At 39.1% G+C, this 26394-nt stretch overlaps 2 protein-coding genes across 7 annotated transcripts in view; one reads left to right on the top strand and one right to left on the bottom strand.

Moving 5' to 3' along the window:
* The window catches only part of vps13a (vacuolar protein sorting 13 homolog A), a 524014-nt gene extending 504238 nt beyond the window's left edge, over nt 1-19776 (top strand). For 5 of the 6 annotated variants that reach the window (XM_041186720.1, XM_041186721.1, XM_041186722.1 and 2 more), the window contains 3 exons: nt 9539-9662; nt 11004-11078; nt 15771-19776. In XM_041186720.1, the coding sequence (XP_041042654.1) occupies nt 9539-9662; nt 11004-11078; nt 15771-15836 (265 nt within the window). In that variant the 3' untranslated portion in view covers nt 15837-19776. The remainder of the gene's footprint in view (nt 1-9538; nt 9663-11003; nt 11079-15770) is intronic. The other variant, XM_041186723.1, reaches the window with a different exon arrangement.
* A 2512-nt stretch (nt 19777-22288) lies between these two features.
* The window catches only part of LOC121277385 (guanine nucleotide-binding protein subunit alpha-14), a 185687-nt gene continuing 181581 nt past the window's right edge, over nt 22289-26394 (bottom strand). Inside the window, exon 7 of the mRNA XM_041186792.1 lies at nt 22289-25110. Coding sequence (XP_041042726.1) covers nt 24920-25110 — 191 coding nt within the window. The 3' untranslated portion in view covers nt 22289-24919. The remainder of the gene's footprint in view (nt 25111-26394) is intronic.

A 26394-nucleotide genomic window follows, 5' to 3' on the forward strand; every position in this document is an offset into this window, starting at 1 on the left:
TCGGGGGGGGTGCCCTAGTGGAGTTGGAGTTGGGGGGGTGGGGATCAAAATAGGCTAAAAGGTAGAGATAAAACAATGGATGGAAATACATTTAAAAATAATGGAAATAGCTGGGAAAAGAAAAATATATATAAATTATTGGAAAAAAAGGGGGGTGGGAATGGAGGAGACAGTTCATGATCTACAACAAAAACAGAATTACCTGGAAAAACTCAGCAGGTCTGGCAGCATCGGCGGAGAAGAAAAGAGTTGATGTTTCGAGTCCTCATGACCCTTCGACAGAACTTGAGTGAGTCCAAGAAAGGGGTGAAATATAAGCTGGTTTAAGATGTGTGGGGTGGGGGGAGAGAGAGAGAAGTGGAGGGGCTTGGTGTGGTTGTAGGGACAAACAAGCAGTAATAGAAGCAGATCATCAAAAGATGTCACAAACAACAGAACAAAAGAACACATAGGTCTTAAAGTTGGTGATATTATCTAAACGAATGTGCTAATTAAGAATGGATGGTAGGGCACTAGCTCTAGTGGGGGTGGGGTGAGCATAAAATATTTAAAAATAATGGAAATAGGTGGGAAAAGAAAAATCTATATAATTTATTGGAAAAAACAAAAGGAAGGGGGAAACAGAAAGGGGGTGGGAATGGAGGAGGGAGCTCAAGACTTAAAGTTGTTGAATTCAATATTCAGTCCGGAAGGCTGTAAAGTGCCTAGTCGGAAGATGAGGTGTTGTTCCTCCAGTTTGCGTTGGGCTTCACTGGAACAATGCAGCAAGCCAAGGACAGACATGTGGGCAAGAGAGCAGGGTGGAGTGTTAAAATGGCAAGCGACAGGGAGGTTTGGGTCATTCTTGCGGACAGACTGCAGGTGTTCTGCAAAGCGGTCGCCCATTTTACGTTTGGTCTCTCCAATGTAGTGGAGAGACCAAACGTAAACTGGGCGACCGCTTTGCAGAACACCTTCGGTCTGTCCGCAAGAATGACCCAAACCTCCCTGTCGCTTGCCATTTTAACACTCCACCCTGCTCTCTTGCCCACATGTCTGTCCTTGGCTTGCTGCATTGTTCCAGTGAAGCCCAACGCAAACTGGAGGAACAACACCTCATCTTCCGACTAGGCACTTTACAGCCTTCCGAGCTGAATATTGAATTCAACAACCTTAGGTCTTGAGCTCCCTCCTCCATCCCCACCCCCTTTCTGTTTCCCCCTTCCTTTTGTTTTTTCCAACAAATTATATAGATTTTTCTTTTCCCACCTATTTCCATTATTTTTAAATATTTTTAAATCTTTTATGCTCCCCCACCCCCACTAGAGCTATACCTTGAGTGCCCTACCATCCATTCTTAATTAGCACATTCGTTTAGATAATATCACCAACTTTAACACCTACGTGTTCTTTTGTTTATAACATCTTTTGATGATCTGCTTCTATTACTGCTTGTTTGTCCCTACAACCACACCAACCCCCTCCACTTCTCTCTCGCTCCCCCCACCCAAACCACCCCCCCCCCCTACCAACACACCCTAAACCAGCTTATATTTCACCCATTTCTTGGACTCACTCAAGTTCTGTCAAAGGATCATGAGGACTCGAAACGTCAAATCTTTTCTTCTCCGCCGATGCTGCCAGACCTGCTGAGTTTTTCCAGGTAATTCTGTTTTTGTTTTGGATTTCCAGCATCCGCAGTTTCTTTATTTTTAGTTCATGATCTACAGTTGTTGAACTCAATATTCAGTCTGGAAGGCTGTAAGGTGCCTAATTGGATCAAAGTAGGCTAAAAGGTAGAGATAAAACAATGGATGGAAATACATTTAAAAATAATGGAAATAGCTGGGAAAAGAAAAATATATATAAATTATTGGGAAAAAAAAGGGGTGGGAATGGAGGAGACAGTTCATGATCTACAGTTATTGAACTCAATATTCAGTCTGGAAGGCTGTAAGGTGCTGTTCCTCCAGTTTGCGTTGAGCTTTACTGGAACATTGCAGCAGGCCAAGGATGGATATGTGGGCATGAGGGCAGGGTGGTGTGTTGAAATGGCAAGTGACAGAGAGGTCTGGGTCATGCTTGCGGACAGACTGAAGATGTTCCGCAAAGCGGTCACTACATTTGGTCTCTACAATGTAGAGGAAACCGCATTGGGAGCAGCGAATGCAGTAGACTTAATTGAAGGAAGTGCAAGTGAAATGCTGGTTCACTTGAAAGGAGTGTTTGGGCCCTTGGACAGTGAGGAGGGGGGAAAGTAAAGGAGCAGGTTTTGCACCTTCTGCAGTTGCATGGGAAAGTGCTGTGGGAGGGGGTTGAGGTGTAAGGGGCAATGGAGGAGTGGACCAGGATGTCCCGGAAGGAACGATCCCTGAGAAATGCTGCCGGGGGGGCGCGGTGAAGGGAAGATGTGTTTGGTGGTGGCATCATGCTGGAGTTGGCGGAAATGGCGGAGGATGATCCTTTGAATGCGGAGGCTGGTGGGGTGATAAGTGAGGACAAGTGGGGCTCTGGGAGGGAGAGGAAGGTGTGAGGGCGGATGCACGGGAGTTGGGCCAGACACGGTTGAGGGCCCTGTCAACCACCGTCGGTGGAAAACCTTGGTTAAGGAAGAAGGAAGACATGTCAGAGGAACTGTTTTCAAAAGTGGCATCATCAGAACAGGTGCAACAGAGGCGAAGGAACTGTAAGAATGGGATGGAGTTCTTACAGGAAGCGGAGTGTGAGGAGCTGTAGTCGAGGTAGCTATGGGAGTCGGTAGGCTTGTAATGGATTTTGGTGGACAGTCTATCACCAGAGATTGAGACAGAGAGGTCAAGGAAGGGAAGGGAAGTGTCAGTGATGGACCACGTGAAAACGATGGAGGGCTGGAAATTGGAAACAAAATTAATAAATTTTTCCAGATCCAGACAAGAGCATGAAGTGGCACCGAAGCAGTTATCGATGTACTGGAGAAAGAGTTGTAGGAGGGGGCCAGAGTAGGACTGGAACAAGGAATGTTCCACATACCCCATAAAGAGACAGGCGTATCTGGGGCCCATGCGGGTACCCATAGCCACACCTTTTATTTGGAGGAAGTGAGACGAGATTAAGGAGAAATTGTTCAGTGTGAGAACAAGTTCAGCCAGACGGATGAGAGTAGTGGTGGATGGGGATTGTTTGGGCCTCTGTTCGAGGAAGAAGCGGAGAGCCCTCAGACCATCCCAGTGGGGGATGGAGGTGTAGAGGGATTGGACATCCATGGTTAAAAGGAGGCAGTTGGGGCCAGGGAACTGGAAATTGTTGATTTGATGCTGGGCGAGAGAGGAATCACGGATGTAGATGGGAAGAGACTGGACAAGGGGAGAGAGAATGGATTCAAGATGGCAAGAAATGAGTTCCATGGGGCAGGAACAGGCTGACACGATCGGTCTGCCAGGACAGTGCTGTTTGTGGATTTTGGGTAGGAGTAGAAATGGGCCGTCCGAGGTTGGGAGACTATGAGGTTGGAAGCTGTGGAGGGTAGATCTCCAGAGGAGATGAGGTCAGTGACAGTCCTGGAAACAATGGCTTGATGTTCAGTGTTGGGGTCATGGTCCAGGGAGAGGTAGGAGGAAGTGTCTGCGAGTTGACGCTCAGCCTCTGCGAGGTAGAGGTCAGTGCGCCAGACAACAACAGCACCACCCTTGTCAGCAGGTTTGATGACAAAGTCAGGGTTGGACCTGAGAGAACGGAGTGCAGCAAATTCAGAGGGAGACAGGTTAGAGTGGGTGAGAGGAGCAGAGAAATTGAGACGACTGATGTCACGCCGAAAGTTCTCAATGAAAAGATCAAGAGCAGGTAAAAATCCAGAGGGAGCGGTCAGCCATGGATCAGTTGATAGTAGCCTTGCCTCTGATTCATAAGTTTCTGGGTTCAAGTTCCATTCCAGGCTTGAGCGAAAAAATCAAGGCTGACACCCCTGACCCAACCCTGCTAAACACAAAGGTGTAAGAAATGCTTCTAAAGAATAATGAATCAGATGTGATCCTTTTACATTCCAGGTTGAAAAATCCCCTCACATACCTGACTACAATTCTGTTGTCAGCAACAATAAATCTAATAGGGAATAGATCATGGGCAGAAATGCCTCATTTTCTTGTCAGTCAGTGCATCTGTACAAGACCATTTCAGGTAGAGGTATATGACCTTTACTTAAGCTTTTATAACATAATAAAGCTGCTCAGTTCTCACAACTCAATCCAATGGGAAACTAATAACTTGTAGGTTCGTATTGTACTGTTCCAGCTGGGAAACATAAACACCAGGCCCAGAAGAAATGTATCCTAGGCTGCAAAGGGAAAAAATAGCCAAGGCTCTGACCATCATTTGCCAACCTTCTCTGCCTACAGACATTTTGCTGGAGGGCTACTAACATTGTACTGTTTAAAAAGGATGAAAAGGATAGCCCAAGTAATTATAGGCATGGTGGTGGGAAAATTATTGAACGAGTTCTGAGATGGTATAAATTGTCACTTAGAAAAGCACCAGATTATGCAAGAGCACTCACCATGGATTTATTAAGGGAAGGTCATGCTTGACTACCTTGATTGATTTTTTTTTAGGAGGTAACAAGGACAGTCAATGAGACTAGCACTTTTAATGTAGGTTATTTGGATTTTAGCAAGGTTTTTGGCATGGCAGATTAATCAGAAAATTAGCTCATAGGATCCAAGGCAATGTGGCAAGTTGGATCCAAAGTTGACTCAGTGACAGGAAGCCAAGCAGTAATGGTCAATGGGTGTTTTTGTGACCGGAGGGCTGTTACCAGCAGAGTTCTGCAGGACTCAGAACTGGGTCCCTTGCTGTTTGTTTAGACTTAAATATAGGGGCATGATGAAGCAGTATGCTGATGATACAAATATAAAAAATAGGTTGGGAAACAAATATTTCAGTGTACATGATATTTTGAAAAGATAGAATGGCAAAGGAGAAGGGGTAACCCTGATAGTAAAGGATATCATAACGACATTATGTAGAAGGAACTTGGCTCAGAAGGTCATGAAGTAGAATTAGTATGGGTGAAGATTAAAAATAGCATGAGTCAAAAAATGGTGGGAGTAGTTTATAAACCCCCTAACAGTAGTTATACTTTTGCACAGAGCATTAAACAAAAATTATTGGAGTGCATAACAAAGGCAATGTAATAATTGTGGGGGACTGTAATCTTACAGACTGGACCAATCAAATTGGCAAGGGTGGACTAGAAGGTGAGTTTGTGGAATGTTTTTGTGGAGCATTATGTTATGGAACCAACTAGGAATAAAGCTATTTTAGGTCAGGTATTGTGTAATGAGTCAGGGTAATTTAGTAATCTCCTAGTAAAATATCCACTAGGAAGTCATAATACAATTGAATTCCACGGGTAGGACTTTTCCTGCCCCAATTGCAGAGGCCCTGCAGAAACTTAATGCTACACGGAGTGTTAATTGGTTGGAGACAGAACTTCTGCCCCTCATTGGGGGTGAAGGCGGGGGGGGAGTCAATCCCACCTCAGAGATCTGCTGCCCAATCTGATTGGAAATTAAGGAAATTAATGGAATGTTAAGCAGAGCAAAAGTACTGGAGAAATTTAAATCACTAAAATCTGACAAATCCCCAGATCCTGGTAGCCTACATCCTAGAGTTCTAGAAGAGAAAACTGCAGAAATAATTGATGATAGGTTTGATTTTTCAAAATTCCGTAGATTCTGAAATCATCCCAGCAGGCTGGAAGTCTTTTCCTCAGATTTTGAAATTTTAATCTGTAGGTTTCTGGAATCTGCTCATGTGTGTTAAATACACAGTCTTAACAGTTTCTTAATTTGAAGAACGTTCACCCAAAGAGGTTTGAGTAGATATCCATTGCTTTTCTTACGAAAAATCTTTGTAAAAGAATAATCCAATCTCTTGTGGCTAAGCTAGCTTAGTAGCAATTTTCTCAAATGAGACAAAATATTGTACCCAAAACCTTCCTCACTGAATTTGATAATGAGGAGAATATTCCAAACTAAATCAAAATCCAGATATGAATTCAAATCATCATCCAATCTGCCAAATATTCCCTTTCTTTATTCAATTCAAAGTTTCTAGTTTCTTTCAGCCTATGGGTCGGATTCCCCCCCCCCCCCCCCCCCCCTGTTGGGGGGGGGGGGGGGGGGGGGGGGGAGTTGAAGTGCGGGTGCACGGAGATGTGCCTCCGATCGAAGGCGCGCCACCATTTTACATGGGTGGGCCAATTAAGGCCCGCACAGCGTGACATCTGCCAGGAAGCGCAATGTACTCCCTGTGCAGGCGGGGGGGATTCCTTAAACCCGAGAGTGTGCTCTTTCGTGCATACCCCCCCACTGGGAAAACCCTGTCCATTGAAGTTCTCTCTGTTCCTTATCCCTTTCCTCACTTCTAAATTTTTGCTTTGGAATGTAAGTTCAAGCCTCCACATTTCACTTTCTTTTCCTTCTCTTTCCGTTTTACTTGCTAGTTTGAGCATTTTCATTTATTTTTCCATTCCAGGTTGCTTCATCTGCAACTAAATCATGGTTAACATGAGCTGCATCATAAGTGGGTTAGCCTTTTCCTCCATGAGTTTCAAATGTTGAGCCAACAGCTCAACAATTTCTGCTTTTGTAGCATCTACTTTTAATTCTATCTGTGGATTTTCTGCTACTCAGCGATAAATCTTTCCCCTCGAGAAAAGCAATTGACAAAGCCATTTTACCTTTTCAGTAAAGACAGTAAAAGGCACCGTGAAACCTTGTTGCTTAAATTTTAGCAAACCCCAGTGTATCCATCTCAGTCAATGGATTCAATAGCCTCCAATTGTTATGTTCTTGAGGGAGACCATTAGTTTTTAAAAAATAAATTTGAACACTTAATTAAGAATTATACAATATTTTATGTTTTAAATAAAAAAAATTATTGTACAAGGATTAAATAAAGCAAGTACCCCCCCACTGTTTTTAATTCCACCCAAGAATTCCCCTATACTCTCCAGAATCTCGAGAGTTCTTTCACTTGTCCTGGGGCCAAACCAAGATGTGCTACAGCTCTTAGGAATTCACTTTGACTCCCCTCAATGTTTCTGCTATTCCCTGAGATATGAGATTCCTTGGGATCCTTCCACTAGGATTCAGCCAGGCGACCCTCTAATTTTTTTTAAGCACCTCATTATTATGAACATCACAGCTCAAGCATGAGCTTCACTGCTTTCTTGCTCAGTGACTCCAAAATCAGAAAACCCCTTTTGTTTCAGATAGCCCTTTGCTACTGATCTCAAGTTGCTTTCAAGCACCGACTGCTGGCTGCTCTTTCCCATGCGCCTGTGACAAAACACACAGATAAGCCCAACACAAAAGGGCACCTTGCCGGCAACTTATCCTCATGGCAACATGGCACCCCAGGGATGTCCAAGGTAGAAATTCAAACCCATCATTCGCAATTCCTAAACCTGTCCTTTGATCTGAAAAGTACATGGATACTTTAAGAACTTTTCCTTGTTTCCCAGTTGAATTTTAACCTCTCTTTAATCTGTAGAATTACATGTTATTCATTATATCTCTAATGAAGATGAGCATTTCTCCTCAGACTTAAGTGTCTGCAGGTCCCCAACTAAACAGGCCCGGCTGCCGTTTTATGGCTGTCAACCTTCTAACTCCACCCTTGTAAATGTATATATAGACCATCCTTTGAATGGTAATTACTTTAAGTTTGTTTACCAATGTTATGGCACAGTGGATGGTAAATGCTGAACTACTCAAATCCCAGAGGAAAACTTGAAACAGCTGCCACAACTGTTTTGTAGTTTGTACTTTATTTCATGATGTATGCCTTGAATTTAGTAGTATTATGTCCCCCAAGATGCAAGATTTTTTTTACAAAACTAAATTAAACATTTAATAAAAGATTTTAAGCACATACATAGGTATACAAATTACTACTGCAATAACTCCTAAATCCCCTAATTATTCTGGCTCCCAGTTACACCGCCTTTAAGGCGACAGTAAAACAAATAGATTTAAACAGACCCAGGCAAAGCACACAAATATCCTGGACAGTGATATTCAAAGTGAGTTTTCTTAGTTTTAGATCCTGTAGACAGCAACTTAAAGCACAGAGACTGGAGGTTTTTCACACTTGTGTTAGAACATCTTCTTCCTTACACACATCATTTCCTTTATATATGTTTCTCCTGTTTAATGCAAATTCCATTGTTACCCCCATATGTTTTTCCAACTTTAGTACTTTGAAAAATAATTTTATCAGTAACCTTTGTGAAAAATAAACACACTGTTTGACTTAGCTTCTTCTGGCTAAGTCTAACATCTTACCATCTCTTTGAAAGTCAAACTACTCTGGTTTATCTAAAAATGCAAATTTTCCTTACAACTCACATTCTAAAGCTTTAGCCATGTTTACGTATTTAGCATTTCAAATCTAGCTTCCGTTTTGATAACACAAAGCCTCCAGACCAGCTGTTTCCAATTCAATTAAAACACACACACACACAATCCAAATCCTACTATTAACTTACTTTTACAATAAATCACAATATTATGAAAACTATTATATTTTCATGACAACCAACCACTCAAACTCAGGTTTTTCCCCATCTCTCCTACATTTAACACTTCAATCCCCAAACAAAAAGTTATATTCCTAAAATATATGAATCATGAAATTAGACATTTTCATAACAAAGTGCAAGTTATTGTACAGTTAACTGATTTTAAAAATGTAGGAAATATACATTACATTTCTAAGATATGAACAGTTTATTTCAAATGTATTATTCAAAAACAAAGACGTGAAGTAATGTTTCGTGTTTCTATATTCAATTTGGCCATCTTGTCATGCCAATTGGAGGCAGACAAACAGAAGTATAGCTGCTATTTTCTGTTCAGGCACCATTTGAAAATTTGTATGGCTGAACATGCAACGTACTTAAGAGAAAATAATCTTTAATTCCTTTTATATAGTCTGTAATATATTTACAAAATGCTTGGGGATGAAGTCCACGTAAGAGAGTGGTCAGTGGCATTAGGTAAAGAAAAATAGCTTAACATAAGACAAAACTGTAACTGTAATCCAAAGGAAGGAATACAATAATGAAAAGGATATATTCTAACCTTGGAAATGGCAGCACATTTGTACTGTGTATCCATTGTCATTTTGCAAGTGGTTCTTGCAGAAGTGTTCTTAACAAGATACCTAGGCAAGTGAATACTGCATGCCATCCAAGAGGCAGGTGATGTGCTTCCAGTTACTAATCTGGATGTTCTGGGCGAGTACAGCTGCTTGAGTGTTTTTTTTCTTAATTCCCTATTTCTCCCTGTCACTCAATTAGGCAAAGTTCAGTCTGCTCTAAAGGGAGATTGAACAATGAATCAGCCTGTACATTCATTGATAAATTGCACAACTAAGATCAATTCAAATAAAATTTTAATGTAAATTCCAGGTTGCCAGTCTCCACTAAGATGAAATGAAACAACCTTTGGATTGTACTAAAGCTTAATATTTATGGTGTGCCTTTTGTTAATCTTTTGCACAAAATATCATTTTTCAGTGGTATCTTATTTGTAACACAAGGAACATTTGGGCAGTTGAACTGTGAATGGCAGTACAGCTTCGAGGAATTTACTAAAGAGCCTTTCATTGTTGATGGACGGAGGTTACGTATTGAAGCCAAAGTAAGTAAATGATTGGAAATGGGCCTTATATCTACTTGCATTGTTATTGATGACATACACTGTTTAGGAAATTAGAAATAAAGATTGCATATATTTACTTGGAAAAGATACTTTCTTTTACATGTATCTATCGTCAGTAAACTTTAGGAATACATACGAAATGTTTTTTCTCTATAAGCTCTGACATCAGAGCTTTAGCACCATCACCTCTAGCTTGAATGCCTTTTTTCCCAGTAAAACCATTACTCTCTCCCACCATGAACACTTTTCTTGGTATGGTTCCCATCTTTGTTTGTTTGTTCATTAGTATCATCTTCTTCCCAGAAGGTTGACTGCCATGGATTTCCACCCCTGTCCTGCACTGCCCTTACACATTCTACATAAGTCAGCTGCATCCAGGCCATTATATCCATCAACCATTTTCTCCTCTGCTTCCCTCATCTACATTTTTCATCAATCTTACCTTCCAATAATTGTGCCTGTCTACCGTCTGCTCTAATACTGTGACCAAAATATTGTATCTTTCTGTTCTTGATGTTATGCACTATGTTCTTCTTTTGTCCAACCATTTCCAGCATTTCCTCATTAGTCTTTTTCACTTTTGGATATGCAGTACATCCTTTTATATGCTCGAAATGCCAAAGATGTCCAAGGGATGCAGATTTGTATATTTCTGGTTCACAACTGGTTTAGTCAGTCATGATCAGATCTAGCTGGACCACAGGAAGTACCATTGGGCCCTGACTTCAGATTTGACTACTTCAATGTTTTCCTGGCTGATATCCCATCTTCCACCTTCCCATAAGCTAAAACTCATCCAAAACTCTGCCACCTATATTTTAACTGTCACCAAGTCCCATTTAGCCATGACCCTTACGTTCACTAGCCCACAATGCCTCTTGGTGCAGTAATTCTTTCCTATCTTCATTTTCAAACCTCTTCATGGCCTCTGTAACCTCCTGCAGCCCTACAGTCTTCTGAGAACTTCAGCCATCTAGGCTCTAAGCTCTGGAATTCACTTCATAAACCTTGCTACTTCTCCAACACACCTCCTGCCGTAAAAACCCACTCTCCCTCCCAGCTCCTCCTTTGAAGCCAACCTCTTTGAGCAAGCTATCAGTCACATGTCACAATATTGCCTTTGGGTGGTGTCAGTTTTGGCTGATTACTCTCCTGTGAAATGCTTTGGGATTTTTTTGTTAAAGGACCTATGTAAATACAGGTTGTTTTTGTAAAGCGAAAGTGAGAGTCATATTTTATAGGCAACTTTGCGAAAAAAATATTGCAAGTTTGCACTGAGTGACTTAGTTTTCCTCAACTATTCCCTACTTTTTCTTAAAGGAACGTGTCAAGTCTGTATTCCATACAAAAGAATATGGAAAAATTGTGAATTTCAAAACTGCAGACGATGCAAAGGTATGGAATTATTTTGTTCAGTATGGGTGCACACCATTTTGATCATTACCCATTAATTCTTGAAGTAATGATAATCTGATTTTGTAATCTCATTAGCCATTTCCTCCACTTCAAATATGCTCTTTCTTGGCCTGCTCTCTCCCCTGGTGGCTCCTGTCACTGAAGAGCTCTCTGTCCTCCCCTCATTGTAACCTGACTGCAAGTGCCAATTAAATCTCAAGGATTCAAAGTTGCAAATCATTAAGCTGAAAGGGTTGCCGTAGATACACTAGTGTCTGATTCTTCTAATGTTGGATAAATAACTCAGATTAAATCTTGGGTACTCAGTCTTATTATTATTTCACATCTTGGACTGGAGAATGAGGAGAGGCAATATTAGCATGAATAGAGTGACCTGCAGACAGAATACATCAATTTTTGAATGTGGTAGGATAAGTTGTTTTACGTACACATGGCTTTGTAAATAGAGGCAAACAGTATGAACAGAATGTTCTACTAAACATTTAAGAGTATTGTGTCCATTTCTGTGTACCACACTATAGGAAGGATGTCAAAGCCTTAGAGTCCAGATGAATTTACTAGAATTTTGCTTTTAATTCACTCATGGGATGTGGACAAGGACAGCATTTATTGCCTGTAAGCAATTGCCCTCAAGGAGGTGGTGATGAGCAGCCTTCTCAAACTGCTGCAATCCGTGTGGTGTAGGTAAGCCCATAGTGCAGTTACAGAGTTTCAGGATTGTAATCCAGTGCCTATTAAGGAATAGCAATATAGCAAAATATATATAACACTGTATTTCATAGTCAGGATGGAGTGAGACTTGGGGGCAAACTCTCATGTGCCTGTTACCCTTGTTCTTTTAGCTAGTAGAGGTCACAAGTTTGGAAGGTATTGTTGAAGGAACTGTGGTGAGTTGCTGCTTTGTATCTCGCAAATGACACAGGCTGCAGACAGTGTGCCTGTGGTAGAGGGGAGCGAATGTTTAAGGAAACTGTGCTAAACAAGTGGACTGCTTTGTATTATCCCCTTCCCACCCCATAAATTCTGTAGTCACAGGAAAGTGTTTCTGCTGGCGGCAGGCCTCCAATTGACCCGCCACACCATTACCTCACTTTTTTTCCCTCATTGGGTACCATATTTAAAATGCAGCCGTGCGCACACATCCCAATGCTTGTAGCCCAAGACTGCTCCGCTGAAGACATGACCCCAAAAGCCAGCAAGATTGCAGCCCCCCGATTCAGTGACACAGCCCTGGGACACCTCCTGATCATTGTGGAAGCCTGCCACAAAAGTCCTCTATCCCCGCTCTGGCCATAGGAGGCACACAACTCCGGCTGGGGAGGCAGTGGCTTAGGTGGTCAGTGCCAACACTGTGAATGAGGTCAGCCATCTGGTGCAGAAAACGGATGAGTGATCTCATCTGTGCTGTCAGCGTAAGTTAGCATCTCAACTCACCCACTCACAAGGCCATCTCACATTCACTGCCAGCTCAAGGGACACACACCCTCACATCTCCATCTGGCCTCATCGCCTCTGGAGACTGCAACACATGGGTTACCATATGGGTCCCTAGACTCTCTTTTGGTTAAGTCCAAAGGTCTCTTCAGGTATGCAGGAGTGTGCCAGCCACCACTTGGATGGCTGGTGTGTAGTGTGCTTCATGGCTTCCAAAACCCCACCCATCTCTGCCCAACTCCACTTGACGACACCTTTGCCCACTGGACTGTGTGCTGTGCTCTAGCTCAAGCACAGGAGTTATCCTAACCCACACTGCAAGGCTGCAACATTAGCTTAAAGCATAATGAATATTGGCCCAAATTTTAATAAAGCCATTGCAAGGGGCTTTGAGCGCCTCCACCAGTATCTGTGCCATGGCCATCTTTTGCAAGGGGCTTCAACAACTTTCCCAGTCAGCTAATTGTTCTGCTCCCCACTAAAACACACATTTATTTGTAGTCTTCACCTGAGGGGTGAAAGGTTTTGGAATATTTTATGGCACTTTAATGCTTTTGCATTCTGAGCGTGGACAGAAAAGCTTCAGAGGGCTGACGCCAAGAATGTCAATGGAGTTGCTGAAGAATGATCTCAACAGTGGAAGGAATGCTCACTTTTGACAAGCTTTTCCAAGTGTGTGGCTGCTTCCCTACCCCACTCCCCAACATGTGTTTGTGTACTTCCTTCAGTCTATGTTGCCTTCCACCCACCCGGCCTCACCCACACTGGAGCCCATGCCGACACTGCACTGAAAGCCAGCCAGGAAAAAGCAGCTTACCTGTGCCAACCCCTCTCCTCCCAAATGTGCCTCTTCCTTGATGTCCTATGGACAATGCTCGCTACTGCTGTGTGTACTCACCTTCGAGTTCCCCTCAAAGTTCAGGTCACCTTTTAAAGGCAGTTATGAAGCGCACCATTCTGAAGTCATGCTGACGAGTGGTAAACTTGGCAGGGAGGTGGGGACAGAGAAAATATTCCGACGAACAGGGCTTACAATGATATGCTAAAGTATTAAAATTGGATTCCTGACATGTGATGGTGGTAACGTGACCTGCCATTGACCTGACGATCACAAACTGGCTTCATGATGGCACGAAACTGATTTTGGCTTTCTCGTCATATTCCACCCATAGTCTTCAAAGAATACAGTCCACAGTTGCTCCCAGCTTCCAATGGCTCCGCATCTTCCCTTAGTCGGTTTGGGAATTTTCTGAAAGCTAGCAGCAGTAAGACCCACTCTGGTGATTTCTCCTTCTAGCCTTGCCAGGGAAAATCTGCCAGAATCTTTCGATTGTCATGGTATGTGTCTTTTTGAAAAGAGACCATCCTCCCTCCTGCTTCTGCCTGCTGGTTCACAGCAAGGCAGTATATTCCTCTCTGTTAACATATTGGTTGCAGCCTTTTGCCTTTCTTGGACCTTTCTCTCTTTCCTGTCCAAAAAAACAGACGATGTCCATAGTTAGCGCAGCTGCTTTCGCCTTCTTTGTTTCAGATGTGAACTTTTTTCTAGCTTATTCTCAGTGAATCGCATCCTGGACCCACCCTGTCCCCACGTTAACCACCTCAGACTGCTTGTCAGTCAGAATTCAAAGCAGAACATATGACTCTCTTCACCACTCCATTTTACCTTATATTAACAGAGTTCCAAAACATAAATCATAGAGGTGATTAGGCTCTCTTCTGTTAGAGATAGTCATTGCCTGACATGAATTACTTTCCACTTATCAACCCAATCTTGATGGATATGCATATGGACAGCCTCATTACAAAGAATGGGATGTACTAGGAATGAAAGATTTTGGTTATATTGCAAGATTAGCGAAATTGTGATTATTCTGCTGAGAGCTGAGAAGGTTAAGGGGCTGTTCAAAATTTCGAAGGGTTTAATTGACTTGCAGGAGCATTAGAAACTAGAGAACAGATTTAATTGGTAATAGAACCAGACAGTAGATAAGGAAAGATATTATGTAACAAGTTGTGATGATCTGGAATGTACCGCCTGAAAGGATAGTAGTAACAGATTCAAGTGGCTTTATGAAGTGAGTGCTTGAAATGGGGCAGGAGAATGGGACTAATTGCGCCTGTCCAGCTCTTTGAAAGAGCTAGCCAATGTGCAGCATGGCCTCCTTCTGGAAACATTTTGTGTTAAACATTTTTTAGGCTAACGTGTTGTGTATAAAATTATTGTGCACAACTATTTTCTCTCAGTACTTATGCAGCAAGTGTGACTGTTGAAACAGGAAAACTAGCAAAGTTGTATTGTTTTGGAAGTATATCTCTACAGTACAGGTGTATATCTGATCAGATTGTGGCACTTGGCAATCACATGACCATAATTGATGTTACAGGGGAGGAAAAGCAGCCTTGTTTAATTGACCAACTACATAACCCTTACTTTCTTGATCAGAGGAATGACAGCTGTACTTTAGTCTTGAGATTTGGTTCATGGGGTTAAATAGTAGGGAAAAATGTGCTAAAAAGATCAATACCTATTAAAGGAAAGACTCTTTTTAAAGTATGTTCTCCCCTTTTACTTGAAGCTGGCAGTACATTGGTTGAGAAAGTAAACTGCCATCTTTCTCGAAGAATCAGGCATCATTCAATCCCTTTGTGTGGAATGGCTGAAATTGACACTTGGAGAAATGTAGGAATTGGAAAACCAATGTTCATGGTATGTCAGGGCTAACATAGGAAAAGTCTTAAATCATAAGGGCATTTAAACATAGAAGTTTATAATTGATTATAGAAAAAAACACAAACATGTTCAGTTAAATTACTCAGTTATTGTACAAGAGCTCTACTATTTTAAAGGCATTGTATAAATAATGCCTCAAATGTTTCATGAGATATTTAAAAAGTAAAATTTGACACCAAAAACTTGAACCAAGAGGTAGCGTTGGCAGAAAAAGGTAGAGGGTTATGGGAGGGGTTGTGGAGTTAAAGCCACAGTTAGATCCGTTGTGATCTTATGGAATGACACAGCAGGCTAGAGGACCAGATGGTCTACTCCTGCTCATATTTATGTTCTTTTGGAGGGACCGAATTCCAGCGTTCAGGGCCTTGGCAGCTGAAGACATGGCCGCTAATGGTGAAGCAATTAAATTCAGAAATTCACTAGGCCAGAATTAAAGCAGCACAGATCTCAGAGGGTCGTGGAGATGACAAAAAATTAACTATCTCAACATTTTCTATTCCTAGTGGATTCTGGCAAAACTGCAAGAAGTACAGGAAAAAGGAGTACATGATCACCATCCAAAGATATGAATGATAAAAGTGTTACGAATTTCATAAAACCATCACGTGTTGTACACAGAAGTATGGGGATTCCAAGTCAGTTTTGATTGATAATCATGACTATTTGAATGACTTATTCTAATTCAGTGAATTCCAATAGAAATTTAAAATTGCATCTCAACCATATAACTACTATTGTAATTGTTTTTGATCTTCAATGGTTATGAGTCATCAGTTCTGAATTTTTAGCAGATGTTAGACTGCAGTGTAAAATGGAAACTTCACTTGTATTGAATACCTTTAGTAGGCATAATAGTGTTTAATTCACATAGTTAAATGGCTTTCTCAAAGGAAAGCAACATGCTACCAAGTGCCACACAACTACTGTCAACAACACATATGTGCCAACAACTTTCTCCACTGCAGTGCTCAAGTATGTTCAATGACTCACTTTTGTCACTAGGTCAACTTGAAATATCCAGATGTTTAACACTTATTTCAAAGTTGGCTTTTTTGTAACTTTTTAAAGAAAATTATGTATTAGTGTAGTTCAACATTAGGAAGATCTTTCCTTTGTGGGTTTTTTTTTGTTTAATGCATTTTGAGATTGGAACTAATGAGAGTCAGCTTAGCTGTTAATCAAATACAGAAGACCCTCTATGGAATGTAGATAAAGCGCAAAAGATCTCCTCTAATTATATCCCATCATTTAGAAGATTCAAATTCTAGTTATGCATTGTAAGTGTGCATATATATTTACAAATGCATACATGTAAATAATTAATCATTCTCATCATTGAAGTGTTAGCTTATATACTAAGATGGTTAATAGGATGTGTGAAATATTGACTGCATTCAAACCACTTTCTTGCAAACTTAATGCACTGAAATTGAAACAATTATAGGGTCCTAAATGATCCAGGCAAACTTTTATTCCTTGCTTAATGTATTTTATATAATAGAATTCTAATGTATTCAAAGATTCTATGGTTTTAATCATGGAGATTTGAACACTGGGCTTAATTTTTTTATATTAAAGTTTGAAATGAACTGGATATTTCAAACTCTGCATGCTCCAGGTCACATGCAGTTGCCACTCGTTCAATATCAGTCTAGTTCCTGAAGTATATGTGTTGCTGAATCCATTCACAAATGTTTTCTGTTAAGAAAATTTTATGTATACCATTCAAGAATATTATGCATTAGTGTGAATGCAACCCTTATTGACCATAGCGAATCTTTGCTTTATAACTGATCACGCTCATGGCTAATTGGTTTTAAGTTCCTGCCTTTGATAATATGTTGATATGCAATTTTCTATAAAAAACTTTCCATTGCACTGTATAGTCTGAAAATTTTACCTTATGTTTGCTAACAAGAAATTATATTGTGCTTTTTCATTAAGATATGTTGTAGGTAATTACTGCATAAGATTTAACAACTGTCATTTTACTCCCAAAGGAATAGCTGACCATGAAAAATTGTAACATTCAAGGGGGGTACAGGGCACATTTTTTACAGGCTAAAACAATTCTAAGAACAACAGTTGTGTTCTCAAATTTATTATATCAAGTAGTTGTTGACATAGAGCTGATTTCTTTTTCAATAAATCCTTCAGCAGTAAATAAGCACTAAAATAGTAAAAGCATAAATATAGGCAGTATCATTTTAAATTGCACAACTCTGCCCCTCCATGAATTTCACATGGTTGAGTTTTTTTTAAAATGAGATTATTGACTACCATCCATGCTTTTGAGTAAAATTCAAATAACTTGTAGATCAATTTGAATATAAACCCAGTGTCAGAATTAAATGCATCACATAGTGCTTGTTTGATAATACTGACATACGAGTTAAACTGGCTAGCTTTATTATCAACAGATTCCAAAAAAAAAACATTATTTATATTAATAGATGTTGGAAACAAATACCAAGTTTAGGATCTAGTCTATAAAACTGCAAATAGCCAGTTCCAAACAAATGTTTTGAGAAATGTACACACTTGTGAATAAACATTTTAAAAATCAGCAGGCCTAATCACGGACAAAGGTTACCTTCACAAGGCTTCTGATTGATTGCTAATGATGAAACAGTGGCTACGTTTAAATTAATAGAATTTAAAAAGCTACTTAAAATTATGTGGAATGCTGGAGGGCACTTATGTACAATGGCACCAAATCGAAGTCGTGGAGCATGGGAACATGCCTGCAGTTCTCAACATAACCCAGATTTTGAGGTTGATGGCAAAGGAAGGTACTGACTGCTAACTTCAAAAAGTTGCCACAAATATTAGTGCTTAAATTTCCTCTATTCTGAAGAATTTGGCACCATTTACAGGAAATCTGGGGGGGCGGGGGGGGTGTCCAGCTATAGAGAAGGCAGGGTAATCAGGTATTTGAAGACTTCTTAGACAGCAAAATAGGAAGTTAAAAAGCATGGAAAATAATTAACATTTGTACAAAAAAGTAGTAAAATAAAAATTAAGGCATACACACTGACTAGGAGAGAATATGAAATATCAAAAAATTTAAATTTTAAAAATCATGAAATTGAGGGAAAAAAAATTCCAGATTTTTATTAGCACCAGTAATTAGGAGCCAGTGCACCATTAAAAACTGTTACTTCTGATTGAACAAGGCTTAAAGTCATCATTACTCATTGTACAAAGTTAAAGTTCAGTGAATCTCTGTTGATTGCATCTTCAAAAATTGCAATAGTGAACCATGTAGAGGAGCAGATCATCACCAAAAGCAATTCCCAATTTGCATGTTTATGTGCAGATGCCAGAAGTTGGAGTCAGTTTCACACAATAATGATGTTGAACACTGACAGTTTCACTGTCATTACAACTACAAATTTGTGATATTGAGCACACTAGTTCAGAAAAGTGACATGTCATGAGGTGGATACATGCACCTTCTACTGGCAATTCAACAAAGATGAAAATCCAGAGAACATATTTATGGATACTTGAGGAAAATGGGTGAGGGAATAAAAAATCGTTTAAACAACTTCCGAAGCAGAAATCCAACTAACTGGATTCTCTGATCCTCGTGCTTATTAAAAACACTCTAATCTTGTTATTCATTAATCAGACACCACAATAAATTGCAGACCATAATTAATAATATGCAAGTAATGGCCTTGCAAATATAATGCAGCAATCCACATAGTTTTTCTATAACTGGCACATTTGCTTCAGCATAGTTTAAAACAACCCACAGCTACAGTTGATAAAATTAGAAAATGCCAAAATTACACAAGTCATAATCATTTGAAATGAGAAAAGTTAGGCAAGTTTTTTTTTATTGTGTAGATCATTGGTTAGAGCTGATGCAGAGAAGATTTTATATACATCTTAACTCTTCAGTTGCTGTTGGATTTTTATATATTTTTACATGGTTTATTTTATATTTATTTTTAGCTAGTCAACGATGACTAATTGAAAATGCATTTACAAGTGAAAAATTCCCCCAATGTATAAGTTTGGACTGTAGCTTGTTGGAGGCCAAGAATAGTTGTGTAACAATTTAGCCAATGTCTGCCCTTGTGAATTCTGTGCCTAGGAAGAGGAATAAAACTCTGTCACTATTATGCTTGTGTTGTCCAATCTGAAGGATAAATATCAACCTTCCCTCTACTCACCCTGACATTTTAACAATTAGATAAACTTAAGTCATTTACATCATGAAGTAATTGGAAATTGTAACTAGACATGGACAAAGTACTTCTATAGAGACTAACCTTACAGACTGATTACTGTTGTACTAACATTTGTTACAGGGATACATCATTTCTAAGAACTGAATTGAAAAATTGTGAATTAATAGTGCTTTATTATTTTTCAAGAGCTGCCTCTTTTGTTTTAACATTGCTCTATGCTTCTTTTGTTTTGTACCTGGTGCCTCTGGTATAGTTGAATTTTTAAATGTAAAACAAATGCAAATTGTTAAATAAAAGTATACTGCCATTTAGTTGGAATTATTCATTGTGTGGTTTTCAACAGTAATGCATATCTGCATAATCATCTCATAAGATGGAATATTGTATATGCTTATTATGCTTAAGCTATTAAATACATCTACTGCGACACAGATATTTCTCAGGACGATTACAAAGCATGCAAAATGCTGTCCACACTTTTCCAGCCAAGTTACAGTGAATGAGCTGGACAACCCATACCAAAATTCACTCCCACCATGTGCTTAAAAAACACTCTTGTTTGTGGATTGGTACATCGCCTTAAGTGTAATTAAATTTTAAAAAAATGCCCTTGAATGCCCAAGTTTGTGGTGAATTCAAGGTGTATAATTTTATGTATTTAAAAACAGGAAAGGCTGGAAATGCTCCGCAGGTCCGACAGCATCTGTGAACAGTGAAACAAAGCTAAAATAAAAATACCTTGAAAAACTCAGCAGGTCTGGCAGCATCTGCGGAGAGGAACACAGTTGAAGTTTCGAGTCCGTATGACTGTTCTGTTGAAGAGTCATATGGACTGGAAACGTTAACTGTGTTCCTCTCCGCAGATGCTGCCAGACCTGCTGAGTTTTTCCAGGTATTTTTGTTTTTGTTTTGGATTTCCAGCATCCGCAGTTTTTTGCTTTTATCTTAGTGGAACAGAGCTATTGTTTCAGATTCATAGCTTTCATCAGTGTTATTAAAGCAAATACAAAAAATTATTAATGTTTTTCATTTGGCTACACTCTTATGAAGATTACAAAACTGAGATTAGCCCCTTATATGCAGTGGTTTGAATCAGCTCTACATCTCTAGCTCGTCCACCAACATGTAAAGGTGTGAAGAGACCTCATCTACATTTCAAGAAAAACTGGAATAACTTTATACTCCATGACAACAAAGGAAAATGAATAAATTAGTGCGAAGTCGGAAAGCTCCTGGAACTTCACGTCGCATGTGAAGGACATGCACTTGCTATTGTCTTAATGCAGGAGAAAACCTTTTAAAATGCACTTTTCTAGTTATTTCATACATCACGTTACAAAACAAAACTTAAAACAGATTCAGTTATTAATTCCAGTTTTTTGTTGTTGCTTGTTCATACTATACTCAAAATGGCACAACACTTTTCTGCTTAAGATTATGCAGCAGAAACCTGGAACTTCAACTTGTCCTAGGACAGGAATAATATGATTAACTGGGAACATGTGGCAAACTATTCCAACAGATGTGCAATGTCAAGCACATTGCATAGCAACTTTTCTAGTTGGAAAAAGCTTTAGGTGCCACAGGAAACCTGCATTGCTTTCTCCACCAACAGCCATTAAGACCCAATCTTCACTAGCTAACAGTGGTACCATAGCAATTTAGTATGCAATTGCCCAAGCACAGGACCTTATGTTTTGTCTAAATCTTGTCTTTTTACACAGCTTGCAACAGCAGTAAATAAGCACATGGATTTGGATATCAAGCCAAACCACTTTGAAATGTCTCCCCGCCTTTTGTTAACAGATGTCACTAGTTCAGGTGATTCAGCACTCACTTAGGCACTACTGTCTCAGAAGCTGATTCTGACACTATTCATTGAGTTTAAGGATTTATGTAGGATCCATGTAATAAGAGATCAAGAACCCAGTCAAGATATCTAAAGCAACTCCTTATAAAGAGGATGAATTGATTCTTGAGAAAAGGAGGATGTTAAGCAGCAAGAGGAGTCACTCACCATACAGGAAGATCCTCATGCGTAGCAAAGATGTCCTAAGTTTGGTAAAATAAAAGCAAAACATTGGAGGTGCTGAGAATCTGAAATGAAGACAAAGTGCTAGAAAAACTCAGCAGGTGTGGCAGCATCTTGTTAATGTTTCAAGTCAAATAGAACACTTCTCCAGAGTTTTTCTAGCACTTTCTGTCCTATGTTTGGTGTGGTTTCAAAAAACTATTTTTCCACAATCATACCTCTGCATAAAAGGGGCCTCCAATGTAAAATTAATCAAAAATCTGTTACAACAACCTGGCCACAAAAATTGTACAGGTGGTGATTAAGATTTGTTTATTTGCCAACCAGAAGATTTTTTTCAGCAAACCACAGAATTACATTTAGGAGTTTGGTCTTTATACCTCCTGATACTAGAATTACCAATTATTTCTCACTGGTGCAATACGAAGTCCAGTTCGCCACTGGATTCCCCTCAGTTCCAAAACTCAGCTTCGCATTGGACAATATTCTAAAATAGGATTCAATCTCATGGGGGAGGAATATACTCTTGGTTCCTTTTGGAAATAAATGTATTTTTTCCCCCGAAGTAGTCCTTACTAAGTATATGCATTTATTAACATTTTTAATAGTGCATTCTGTTGCATAGATGAAAGAGAAGGCAATCTTTTGCTTATATGGTAGTTACAAAGTACAAGCTGTAAATTAACAGTAAGCTCATTTCATGATCATTTTCCAAATAATTGGCAGATGGAACTATTGATGCCTAATGTAGACTTTCCAGGAAAATAAAATCGGATGAACTGAAACATAAGAACCAAGTTTGTGTTTAATTTCGGATCAAAACAGCAGCATTACCAAATGTGAAACATCTTTAGTTTCAAAGCACAGATCAGTTAATTATTGATCAATGAAAACTTTACAATACAAGAATAAAAGAATCTTAACAATCTTTCATCTGTCAGATGTTAAGATTTGTAAATTATAGAATCTAAAAGCCTATGTAAAGGGTGAAATATTTGGCTAATTTAAAAAGATGAAACAAAATTACATTGAGTGCCATGCAGCTGAAACAAGGATACCAAAAGTGCATTCATCTCAGATTTCATCTTTCTGTTGGCTATTTTAGCACCTTCTGAAAACATGGTATTTGGCAAGTTGATTGTTTATGGCAAGTGTTCTTCCCCTGAACCCATTGCTCAACTTTTAAAGTTACAGTATGTACAGATAGGTTTAAATTTTCAAAGTAAAATTATACATCCAAATGAAATTATTTTGATTCCCAGTTTGTAAAATAAGTTTTGCTTGCAAAATTAGAAATTCCTGCTTTGGTTGGATGGCTTTCGCAAATTGCTCTTGGCTATCAGCACACACACAACAAAACATGTTGAAACAACACTGAATTATCTGCTTAAATATGCATTGCAAAATGATTTAGTACAAATCCCAGTGAAGCTAATGCTAATTATTTTCACAAATTCAAAAGAGACAGAGTACATGAACACTAAGAAAGATGTATAATCATCTTTCACCCAAGTTAAAACTCCATTGTATGTGAGGAAACCCATGTTTCTCCACTCTGCGCCCTCCCCACCCCTCGACATTTCCCATCTCTATTAGTATTCAGGCCAGTATCTCCTAGATTTGGTTTCATTTGGATTTCTTGTAAAATGAAGAGTCCTATTCAAAGAAAAAAAAGACAGCACAAACTTGCTTTGAACTAGACTACATTGGCCCAACAAAGAATTCTGCAGCTTTAGTGCACCTTATCATCTGATTCATTCAAAAAGTATCATAATAAAAAAACATTAATGACTAAAGAAACAAACACTGCAGACTAACTTAACTCAGATACATCACACTGGTCATATTCAGATGAGATGTCATAGCAAAAGCAAGTCTTTTTATGCATCTGATTCAAAGGCACAGTATTGTAACATTCAAAAACCACTACCTATTGCATATAATGTAAAAATCCAATAAAAAGATAAGACAGCGGTGAACCTGAAAAATTACAATAATTTCTAACATACCTTCTCGTTATGAAATATAGCAGTGAAAGAAATTTTAAAAATCAAAATGAGATTAAATGACAGGATTGTGTATTACAAATTAAATCTCAGAACTTAAAAAAAGTGATTACTTATAGCTTTCCTAAAATATGGAAACACCTGTACATTCTTTTACAATTATTGATAGTACATTATTTCAAATATTATTTCTTTTTGACCAAGTTAAATAATTTTTAAAGCTAGAAAAGATGCGATATATATATATATATATAATATATATAGGATACATATTTACAGTTGCTTGTAAGCATTTTAACACTATGTACCTATCTGTAATTCCTATTATGATGGTGGTAGAACAAATAAAATCCTGTTAAGTAGTTCCATCGATCTTTTGCAACTCTTTGGTATGTGAAGGTGCTTTCATCTGTACAAAACAGAGATTTGAAGTCTTCTACAATCTAAGCTTGTACATTTGTCATTGTTCACATATAAAAGAGAACCTTATCTTTTAATAGGTTGAACAAAAACATTTTACGCTAATTCAAGAACCATTCTAACCCTTTACTGCTAATAAAACCCATTTAAAATCCTTGTCTAAATTAGTAAATTTAGCATTTTGCATTCAAAATTCTTACTAAGTTCATTGTACACTGCCTTCAATGACAGCAATAATTTATGATGTTAGCATTTTAAATGTTGAAGGCATCTGTAGTTTAATTTACACTATGATTCCAAAATTGGATTAATTGGATAAAATTGGAATAAAAACTCAAAGAAAAAGTCAAAATATTTTTTGTACACCAATCATTTACTTTCTTTAAATAGGTTATTCATAATTAAAACACCTCCATATGCTAAATGTAACTCAGCCAGTAGTCATAATGGGAACCATAAAATAAAGTTTTTTGTACCTTTTATTTAGGTAATCTTTTGCATTCAGTAAACCTCTGGATTCCAGGAATGCCACATATATTTTGACACAGTGAGATAGATAAAACCAAAGTTGGGAGCATTCTTACTATTACAAAAATTGTAAAACAATCACCTTTGGAAAACATATTTAAGGCCCATTTCAACATGACCCATATCCCAGCATTTTTTTTAAACCCACCTCAGTTAATAAAGCTATAAACTTCCCTGTTTGACCCATTTTTCAGAAATGCGCTGAACACCACCAGCACATTTTCTTTTGCAAACAGAAGAATTCTAAGTGAATGAAAAATTCTAAACAGAACACAGATGATTAACCACAAGCGATGTATCTGCAGTGTCATCACCAAGCTCTCCATAGAACTGGCAACTTGTGTGCAAGTTTGTAAATGTAGTTTACAGGTACCAAGTACAACTTTGAACTGGCAAGTAAAAATATAGAGCTTTACAAAAAGTATTGAGTGATGTGAAGTGAATTCATGGTATAAGTCTGTCCTTTATACAAGGTTAAATTCCTTCAGGTTTAATTGTAGGATAGTGTCCTTGACGGCAGCAAAGACAAACCGTATATTCTCTGTATCTGTGGCACATGTGAAGTGAGAGTAGATGACCTTTTCTTTATCTGGATTCTGATTTTGATAGGTCTTTAAGATGAAATCACGAGCAGCCTTGGCATCTTGTTGAGGACCTAAGATGCATCAGATTTACACAAATCAAAAGATATGATACATATTATTGAAATATTAACAAATCAAGTTGCTCAGAAATTATATAGTGAACTGTTCAAAATGTGTGTGTGGGCAAACTGCCCCAATGCTGATTAAAAAGCTAAGGATGAAATTGAAAGAAACAAAACATGGTGTTGTCTATCAGTGTGCACACATTCCATGCACCAGGGGTGACCCGTGTCACCTTTACTTTCTTTGTTGAGATTAACTTACAACCACATTGATGGGATTGCTGCCAGCTGCAACCAGTCATGGAGGTGAAGCAGCCAATGCTTGGGGCACTTTTTTTAGCCCATTCCTCAAAATAGGGAGGTGGGCAGTGTATCCCTAAAAAGATGAATGACAGATAATAGAAAGATGATGAACATGACTTGCATCTGAATTGGATTAGTGAGGGAGAGTTGCATATCATCAGCCTCATTACCTCATCCTGACCTATCTTGGTCTAGTGGCAAAACGAGTCTAGACAGTTGGAGATACGTCCACAACATGGTGCTAACTCGCCTTCAAGGCCATTGGACCTTAGATTAGTCTCATCTGCTCAGCTGGCTGGAATCAGTCTTCACATTCCAGGGTAGAAAAATCCTCAAGTCACCAAGGGTTGGAGACTGACGACTACCCTCTCTAGGATTTCCTGTATGTCAAAGCGGTTAACTGGGGTGTAGTCACTGTGGTATAAGGGAGGGGTACACCTCTCCCAGGCAGGCTCGCTGCACTCTTTGAAGTACCTCATCCTGCAATGATCCTCACCTTCACCCATCTCCATAATGGGATGCTGCAATGAGGGAACTTAAGGAAGTTTCTGTAGGAATGAATTTAGATGTGCTGGATCGTATTATTCAATTATAACTATCTTTCAACCTTCCTTCAACTGAACACTGGAAAGATCTTCAACCCATATTCTTATCAGTCATCATCTAAGGTCAAAGCAATCTCAGTATCCTATTCAATTCTGAATTAATTTCCAACCACATACCTTCACCATCATAATCGCCTCTGACCCAACCTTATCATGCCTTTGTCACCAAGTCCCAACTATTGCCATGCATCACTGCCTAGTCTTTCTTCCTTCAAGCACTATTAACTTGAGCTCATCCAAAACTTCCCACACCCTATCCTGCGCTGAAGTCCTGCTTGCCTATCTCCACTTTCCTTGCTGATCGATGTTGGCTCCCACGACTATACCATTTTTAACTTTGCGTTGTTGGATAAGGGCCTGAAGAGTAAAATTTGCAGTTATGGCG

This window comes from Carcharodon carcharias, chromosome 4, assembly GCF_017639515.1.
Source record: "Carcharodon carcharias isolate sCarCar2 chromosome 4, sCarCar2.pri, whole genome shotgun sequence".
NCBI lineage: Eukaryota > Metazoa > Chordata > Chondrichthyes > Lamniformes > Lamnidae > Carcharodon > Carcharodon carcharias.